At 40.4% G+C, this 9399-nt stretch overlaps 1 protein-coding gene across 1 annotated transcript; it reads right to left on the bottom strand.

Moving 5' to 3' along the window:
* Positions 1-1018: 1018 nt before the first annotated feature.
* LOC117486446 (adenosine receptor A1-like) lies at positions 1019-7156 on the bottom strand. Its single transcript, XM_034134880.1, has 3 exons — positions 6381-7156; positions 2543-2837; positions 1019-1869 (listed from the first exon to the last, which is right to left on the bottom strand). Exons 1-3 carry the CDS (start codon positions 6896-6898, stop codon positions 1492-1494), a joined length of 1191 nt encoding a protein of 396 aa, XP_033990771.1. The 5' UTR covers positions 6899-7156; the 3' UTR covers positions 1019-1491.
* Between the last annotated feature and the right edge of the window lie 2243 nt (positions 7157-9399).

Raw genomic sequence — 9399 nt, 5'->3', positions numbered from 1 at the left:
AAGGGGCCTACATGTACAGTAGAGGAACATTTTAGGGTTTAAATGAATATCACCAACATCAAATTAAGCTTAGAGGATGGAGGAGCTCCAACAATCCTTGGATTCACCGTCCTGCAGCTACATAGTTACTAATATGTGGGACCATTCTTTTTCACCATTGTCCATTTCGAATATTATTTAAAGCGAAGCATCAAGTAAGTTTTCTTCTGGCATGGATGCTATTTTAAACTACCGCTATTAGCTGGTATTAGTCAGCTAATTGTTTCAATCAAATGTCCCTAGTACGTCAAAAAAAAGGTATACTTCACATGGGCTGGTTTACACCAAACTTCTGTAAGGGTCATGAGGATAATGAGTTATTTTGCAACCAACAATAGCATAGCCAAACCAAACCAACTTCATCACACAGAGGTTCGTGGGTTGTAATTCCAAGTAGGTCAAATTTATATTTTTGGTCATCTTTGCAGCCAGCATACAGTAAATCTTGTGCCCTGGTCCATCCCAAACCAAGACGCTTGTTGTGCAAACTTCCTACTTGCCCACCAGTGGTTTACCAGATTCCTGAATACCTTAGTTCCTCTGTATTACATTTTCTGTCCTTAAGGCCACATATCTAAATGTCTGAATATATCACACAATACAATGCTTAACTATTTGAAATGATTCACATTAATGAGTTTTAATTAAAGGTGGGGTAGGTAATTTTGGAGAAACCAGCTCGAGTGCGCTAGAATTTGAAAATATACAGCCGAAAAAAATCTGCCACTTCCTTACAGAGCCCCTCCTCCAACACACACGAACGCGCACATGACCAATGAGGGCACGAGATAAGTTTGTGCACAGATGGAAGGCTGACAGGCAGGTAGGCCATCCAGTTATTTTAGCCGGGCCGGCTAAAATGATTGGTCGTGCTTTTTACAGTACTACGACTTCCACAGATGACATTTTCTATGGATTTTTTGTCAAAGCACTTAAGATATTCATTGCTATCGGGATGTTAAGAGCATTCCATGGAATATAACAAAAAGTGTATCTCGAGCCGGTTTCTCAAACTTACCTATCCCACCTTTAAGGTCAAAAATACAATAAAGTATACACTACTTTTGTACCGCATGTGCTACAGATATAGACTTACTGATTCAAGTTCAACAGGTTGGTGTTGAAGCCCCTTATCTCATTCAACATCACCTCATGTTGTCAGCCAGTGGAGAAATAAACAATCAGCCTTATTTAATTTAAAGTCTGATATAGGATGTTTATGTTGTATCCACTGTGATTACACGTCCTGCCCTCTCAGAGTTTGTTGGATGGAGGTAATCAGTCAGTCCATGATGGAGTTTCCTCAACTCTTTCATCCCTCTGACATCCTGCGATACCATTCAGGCCATTTTGACCAGTACTCCCTCGAGCATGAAAGTAAAGTATTTTCCATGTGTGAACCAGTGGAGTGAAACCTAACGGTTACACAGCAATCCAATGAGTTGCCAAGGGTCACACATCATCATCATCATCGTCATTCTGCCTCAGCCTCCTCTCACGTCCTCTCTGGCTCCCTCTTTGAGGAAGCCGACCCACTGGATCCTGACAAAGCATATACTGTGTCCAGATTTTCTTGAACGCTGTGCGGAATTTCTTGATGCGGAAAGCGTACACGATTGGGTTGACCGCAGAGTTGCCATGGGTTAAGATGATGGCGATGTAAATTAGGAACATGGGCTTATCACAGGCAGGGCAAAAGAGGGTGATGCAGTTGAGGATGTGAAGAGGGAGCCAGCTGACTGCAAAGAGGAACAGAACGAGTGCGAGCGACTTGGCTAGCTTCAGCTCCTTCCCAAAGTAGCGGCTAGGGTCTGTGTGGCTCGCTGTCACCTACAGAGAGATAAAGAAGAATATCATCAGCGAATACGTTTAACTTTACATTATCCAGTTCACAGTAAGTCTGTTTAAATACTATTTTAAGGTCCCCTATTATACTGTTTTTCATTACTTTATTATAGGTCTCAGATATATACAAAACATGTCTCTGAAGTGTTTGGCCTCGAAATACCAAACAGATCTAGCTGCGTTCTTCATCGACGCACGAGCCGAGTGATCCACCGCTAAGAGTTGTATATTTTTTGTTTTTGTTTCTGTTTCAGCCCTGTTTCTGATTCTCTGTCTTTTACTTTAGATGAAAATAAGGAGCCACTCCCCACGCCCCTCTGAGAGATATTTGGTTAAAAATAACACAATGGTGCTCTAGGAGGAGATTCAGGTGATAAGGTGGGGGGGGTTACCTTGGTTGGTTATTGGCTAATGGTTACACAACCCCAAAAATCGTTATGACATCATAAAGTGGCCAAAATCTGATCAGCTCATTTTCAGACAGGTTTTTATATAAATGGATCAGGACAAAAAGAGAGAGAATCTTTTTTCCTGAAACTTTTAGAATCTCTTTACACAGAGGGGACACATGTTTATGTACAATAGACATGAGTGGATTTTGCATAATAGGTGACCTTTAATCTGAAGACACAAGAAAAAATGAAGAGGACTACCTCACCTTCTTGTTGAGATGCTTGTGGATCATGTAAAAAATCTCGATGTAGATAGCGAGCATGAGGAGCAAAGGCGGCAGCACCCAGCCAAAGAAGTTGAAGTAGACCATGTAGTCCATGCTGATGACCGTCTCAAACTCACAGGTCACCAGGAGGTCATCAGTGAGCAGGGAGCCATTGTCACGGAGAAACTGCAGGTTATTCCAACCCAACATGGGCGTGAGGCCCACTATGATGGACACCAGCCAACACAGTAACACGGCCGTGCCAGCTCGACGAGGAGTCACCACCCGCTTGTAGCTATGGCGACAAGGGAGAAGATCTTGTTTTTAATTCAATCCAATAAAACATATTAATTACTACAAATTATTTACAACAATTCATTTTGTGAAGCTTATAGTGCTAGTGATACGAACTTGAGGCTGTTGTTCAAACCCTTTAAGTGAACTCTAACTTTAAATGAATCCACTCTTGCTAAAAAAGAAGCGGAAAAGGGTCTTAAAGTTTCATTTGTTAAGGAAAATTCTGTTATTTATTTTTCATTTAACCTTCAGTACATATTCATTAACTGTGTCAATGTAAGTCAAGTGGCTAACTTTCAACTGCAGTCCTTGGTGGAGATGTTTCTAAACCAGTTAGGCAATGGTTGATTCTTAGAGAATAAGAAAACAAGATACCATAAAGACATCAACATTCCTTCAAAAGTTGCATCTCTTTAACCACAACAAAACAGTGTCTATTAATTGCTCACCCATATTACTTTAAATTCTTGGGGAGAATTTGTTTTCCTCTCATATCTCCACAACTTATAAAGGATCAGAAAACTCTTTATAATTGTGGGTAAGTGTGGGATGCGTTTAACAACAAAACAATACTAAACCATTCATTTACAACTCTCAAATAATTATTGCAATATAACCCAAATCGTATTAATCCATCTGAATGTTGACTTCCCAAACATATCGATATTTGCTCAAACTTAGCATTTGAAACACAAACCCATAAACAGTCCAACACTGCCTTGCAAGTCCTGACAAGTAAAAATTACAATATGAGTTGCATGTGTTTTGGAAATAGTGAACATAAGATTAATCCATGTTTTAAAAATAATGTTCATTGTGGAGGCAGTGAGGAAAAACAATGTTTTCTTCAAGAATTTAAGGTCACACAGGGTGAGTGGATGAAGTGGTTCCTCAACACTGTAGTTTGTGGATTTGTTGGACTGACATATATTGTAGTATTCCAGTTACATTTTTTCTTTTTCATTCCAAGTCATTCATTATGTCTGGCAAGCATGCAACATAGTTTAAGTTTGATCTTCTTTCTCAGGAAATCACTAATTGACAAAGTCAAGTTGACACAAGCAACGCATCTCTTTTGTTCAAAAAACTGTGGGAGTTATTGGCGTTAACGCAACCACCTGCAGTTCTTTGTCATCGTAATAGGATGACCCTCATCCTGTCTCTCCCACACAAAGGTCTGCTATTGGACAGGTCTGTGAATCAGTCATTGTTGAACGGACATTATTTTGGTAGATCACGTTCCTCATTTTTGTAATTGAACCCTTATTTCTAAGAGTCAGAGCTTACTCAATCAGAAGGCATGACTCAATTCTGTTGCTCTCACTCTTTTGCACGAGGCACATTTCTCTTCCTATCAAGCCTGCTTCCTGCCTAACTTCACTAATGCTAACAAAGAAACCCACTGAAAAATGTGCCAGAGCCAAACTGTCATATTTTCCCCCTCATTTACTGTCTCTCAGTTGCCCTCGCCTTTCACTCTCTGTCACATAAAGCACACTCACTCAGGAGCTCAGCCAGGGTGAGTCAGACACAACACAGGACGTGTGAATGAATACTCAAAATGATTTGTAAAGAGAGTCAGGGATAGGTATTCCCATATGTGACGACAGGTTTTTATTTTGTTTGTATATAACTCTCTGTCGCTGCCTGTAAAGCTTGTCTGCCTACAGATCAGCTGTCTGTCTGCCATAAAAAATAATCACTTACTGCACACGGCTGTCCTCCATTTATCTATACCTTCCTGTGAGATTTTCATCCACGTCTACCACCTGCTAAATCAAATCCTCCAGCTAAGGACACTAGCAATGCTAGGGACATTTTAAAATGTCAGGCACACCACTCTTATCAAGAGAGTGTGCTTCCATACCACCTCCGCTATAAAAAGCAATCAGTGGCTGTTAAACTGTGTGCCAGTAGAGTCCCAGGGGAGGTTAGGGGAGGGGGACTACATTTCTGACACAATATAATTCAGCATGAGACAGTACATACTATACACTCTAAAATCTGATCATGACCAGATGCGAGTATATGGCCAAAATGAACCAGCAGTGAATGGAAATACATTTTCTCAGATTAAGTGACTCTATAAAAAGTGATTGCTTTGTTGGGAAGCACACTTTGCAATCCTGAGGTTGAGGACAATATGTATAAGTGTTACAATATATTTTTTACATGATACACATCTAAAACAAATGTCCAGTTTTGAATTGATAAACTGTGAGATATATCTATCCATTACCTCCTTCTGTCACTACATCCAATGTGTCATGTGAAGTGCTGAGAAACCCTGCAGGGAACTGATAATGAAAACAATCAAGCCAATAATATTGAGATCATACACTATACACAATAATCCCTGTTTAGTTTTGCTGCAACCTGTGTAAATGTCCTCTGAGTGATAGTTCAGCAGCGTGGGTGCATGTTTCTATGTGTGTGTTGGTTGCCAGCTTGAAAAATTACGCAATCCTTCAACCAGCCACCATTAGCCGATTGACCAATCATGCATCCTCTGCTAGATTCATTCCCCAATTAGCCAACTTGAAGTGGAAACTTGAGTTTTCAGTAAAATTATGGGCAAGGAAACAGAACTGATGATAACAGTATGATGAGCCCTGACTCACAATTTCGAAATGTCGAAGTTACCCTGAAACGGAGATGTCAGTTTACCATCAAGTTAGTGATTAACAAACCAAAAAAGATCATAAGGACTACATAAATCTAACATTGATGACCTCCACATGGTGCTTGTACATATTTAGCTCAGGCTGGAAAACCGCTGTTCCCCCATATATTTGAAATATGTCAGCTTTAAACATATCAAATGGGCCTGGATTAGCTTTGGATCCTGAGGATAATAATGTTGTTCCAATCTTGATATATATTTAAAATGTAAAATAATAAGTAAATAAAATCAGTGTTCTTTTTGTGCGACAAGATAATCCGATTTCATCCATCTATCAGTCTAACTGCCATCCCGGGTATTTATTAAATTACTGGAAAACTAGAAAAAAATATTCTAACCACAAAGCGTGTTTTATTCTTCGAGAGACATTTAATTTTCAAACTATCTGTGTTACTTAATTATATTTGGGGAAGAGGACAGTTAATATAAGATTAGTTTGATATATCTTTGGTTCCAGTCTACAGCTTTTATCTGGGATACAGTTTTGTGTTGGGTATATACACTTATACACACAAATAAAATGATTAATGAATACATTTTTAAATAAATTGAACTTGTGATAAAAACTCTGCCTTGAACACCATTCATGCCACTGACACACTGTCATTTGAGAGACGACAAACAGGTCAATGTACCCCTGTAATAAGGTAACTGTACAATAATTAAAATCATCAGACACACCTTTACACTAGGCAACATATTACAGTCTATTTCTGGCTGCAGCTGGAATGGAAACCTTGGATGGCCACTCTGCTGGGTGCCCTTGGTCCGAGCAGCGAACCAGACACAAAGGCTTCTGTAAATCAGACAATATATTGTAAACTAGAAGAATCGAGAAGAATTCACCTTTAGGCCTACCTCATGGGTATTTTGACTCTCAGATACCGGTCGATGGCGATGGCCAGGAGCGCTAGTATTGAACTTTGAGTGAGGACGAGCACTGTGCAGGCGACCAGCAGGCAACTGTAGAAGTGCGTCCGGAGTCCGATGCTGATGGTTATGGCGAGGGGGATGACAAGAGCCCCGACCGCAATGTCAGCCAAGGCCAGGGAGACGATGAAACAGAACGTGGTGTCTCTCAGAGACCGGTTAATACGCACAGCCCAGACCACCATCACGTTACCGATGACAGACGACAAGGCGATCACCACCTCCATCCCGATGTAGAGAGCTTTAGAGGAAGGCAGAGCCATGTTCACGGATGCTGCTGCCAGAGTGCACTCAGCGGAGAAACAACACGGCGAGGGAGTTCCCTGTGAGAGTTTGTGGGCACCGACTGAGACAGCCTGACTTAGGTTTGTTTTACATCCCGAGTCCGACAGAGGTAGAGGTAGTCTCTGCTGCTCTGAATTATTCCAGGTTCCGCTCCATGACATCGAGTTGCGCGCAAGACGCACAACTTGGTCTCCATGCGGTCGGAGGCGTCAATTCCAATAATGAAGTGCACCCTGCCGTCCTGCTAGAGGGGGTGGCTGGACGGGACCCAGGATCTCAAATGAGTCAAGATCCCAATGTCAGGCTATGTTTGAAGTATCTACTGGGAAACTGGTGGTTTATTTTACCGTTGAAACTGATTATAAGCTCATGCACCGGGGTTCTTTGATGGACAAGTTTACGCAAGTGTTTCTTTTCCTCAGGGTATTTTCTTTATTTTGGAGTTACAGGTTATATAAGCAAATGTCAACCAGGTAATTCCTATTATTTAACACACCTCTCATCTTCTTTCTGCATAGTCACATTGAGTGAATGAAAACTCGCCCCGTGGGAGTGGACTCAGTGAAAGGGAGTAAATCAAACATGAATTCATATGAGGTCATTGTCAGAGATGATCACTAACTTAGTGGACTGCAAATCAGAAGTAAAAAATCCACTAATTTAAAGCTTGGGGTTCCTAGTGTTAATTATAAAGAGGGTTAAACCGCCTTGTACACATATATATATATATCCCTGATTCTTTTTTATGTGACTGTAGGCTAAAGTGTGGGGGGGGGGAGCCTGTGAAGCTTTGACACTGTGGTGAGGATGTAAAGACAGCAATCTGAATAAAGACAAATTGCCAAATGCTTCGTGTCGAAGAGAGACCATAAAGCAATACTGGACAACATCAGCTTGTATCAGTGAGAAACAGCCGGACTCAGCTGCAAGACAGACACACAAACCTATATACATGCAAATGAGACTCATAAACAAGCTGCATAAAGGCATGATTTTGCATACAGATAGGAAGCATAAAGACATACTGTTAAGACAAGTATGCCTATCTGCTTTGCATTTTATTGCAAATGGGACCACAGTCTTTGCAAAACTTTATAGTCAAACTTCTTCACCCGGATGGCAAAAATACAGCCTCAACACTCGACCTGGTAGAGATGGAAAATGGTCCACGTCAAGGCCTCTGTCTGTCACCTTGACTACAGTGAAGGTCTGAGAATGATTTATGACTCTCATCTTTCACTTGTGTGAAACTCTTCTCTGCTTTCCATTGGGTCTGCAAGATTATTTCCACTCTATCCAAACCAGCGATGCTCGACTCATGGAAACCTGAACCAAATGCAGTTTTTATTTAAAAAAACATGTTCTTAGCAACCTCTAGCTGATGAGTTAATATTACAATTCTTTCCTGAGATGAAGGAAATTCCACAAAAAAACAAATGGGTAATCGTATGGATTTTTGAAGTAAGAATGTACACTTTTTGTTAAAATTGTAATCCCCTCATATTGTTTGTAAAGACCTGACATAATGTAGATATGTGTGTGCTTTAGTGATCTAGTTCTCTAATAAGGTCAGGCTATTGACATTTAGATGATGCAGTAAAGGAATGTTGGTCTTGCTTTAAATCATGTGATTATGATAATAAACGTTTTTTCTTTACTTCTGCACATTAATGAAGCCCTTTTTGGGGGTAATTAGTTTCCTAGTGTGATTTTTAATGAAGCTACTGATCTTGAAACATATAGGCCACATTACAGCTCTCATAGCACAACAGTACACTTTACAAAACATCATGTTGTTCATTAACAACAATAATGTCAATATGTCAAAAGATCAAGTGTCTGACAGGAGTGCTGTCTCACTTCGATACTGAATACACAATTATTTGACATTAACGAAAGTTTGAAAATATTGTATGAATCTATATTTGCTTTAATAATGGACAAATGTGTGAGGACAGGTAATAATCCCGTTTGGGCTTATACTTATGTTGTATTTACAGTCTATTGGTTGATTGGGTTTCACCATCTTTGTATTTCATTCAATTATGTGTGACAGGCTTTTCGATGCAGTTAAAATAACTCTGAATCATAGCGTAAGATTAAATCCAAGTGTTTCTTTGTAAATGAGCTGCTCCAGGTCTTCAGGGCGGCTTTTGGGTGGTCTGTCTCAGGTATCAGTGGTCAACATCGCTATGACTCTTCTACAGTACTGAGGTTTTATATGTAGATTGCTATGATTATCTTTGCTTATTATCTTGCTACAAAAGCATAAATATTGTCTTCCTGCCCTCACTCCTCATTGCGTCATCCCATTTCTGAAGAATACCAGTGTCGGACAAAGGGAGTGTGTGTGTGTGTGTGTGTGTGTGTGTGTGTGTGTGTGTGTGTGTGTGTGTGTGTGTGTGTGTGTGTGTGTGTGTGTGTGTGTGTGTGTGTGTGTGTGTGTGTGTGTGTGTGTGTGTGTGTGTGTGTGTGTGTGTGTGTGTGTGTGTGTGTGGGTGTGTGTGGGTGTGTGTGTGTGGGTGCACAAATGGTGAGATTGAACTTTTGTTCAAGGCATTACCTCTGCAGTGTTGTAATATCATATCTCTCTGGAACAACCACACGTTTATGATACATGACAACGATTTTTTTATGTGATTCAGCGAGCCTGTCTAAACAG

Source organism: Trematomus bernacchii, unplaced genomic scaffold, assembly GCF_902827165.1.
Source record: "Trematomus bernacchii unplaced genomic scaffold, fTreBer1.1, whole genome shotgun sequence".
Lineage (NCBI taxonomy): Eukaryota > Metazoa > Chordata > Actinopteri > Perciformes > Nototheniidae > Trematomus > Trematomus bernacchii.
Note: the sequence above shows the minus strand (reverse complement) of the source record. Positions and strands in the feature narration are given on the sequence as shown.

Bases quoted from the DNA above. Each gene is read 5' to 3' on its own strand.
- LOC117486446 (XM_034134880.1), bottom strand. From the start codon at position 6,898: ATGTCATGGAGCGGAACCTGGAATAATTCAGAGCAGCAGAGACTACCT. The intron at 2,838-6,380 runs GTAGGCCTAAAG...TTGTCGCCATAG, and splicing joins AGAGTCAAAATACCCATGAG to CTACAAGCGGGTGGTGACTC. The intron at 1,870-2,542 runs GTGAGGTAGTCC...ATCTCTCTGTAG, and splicing joins ACAAGCATCTCAACAAGAAG to GTGACAGCGAGCCACACAGA.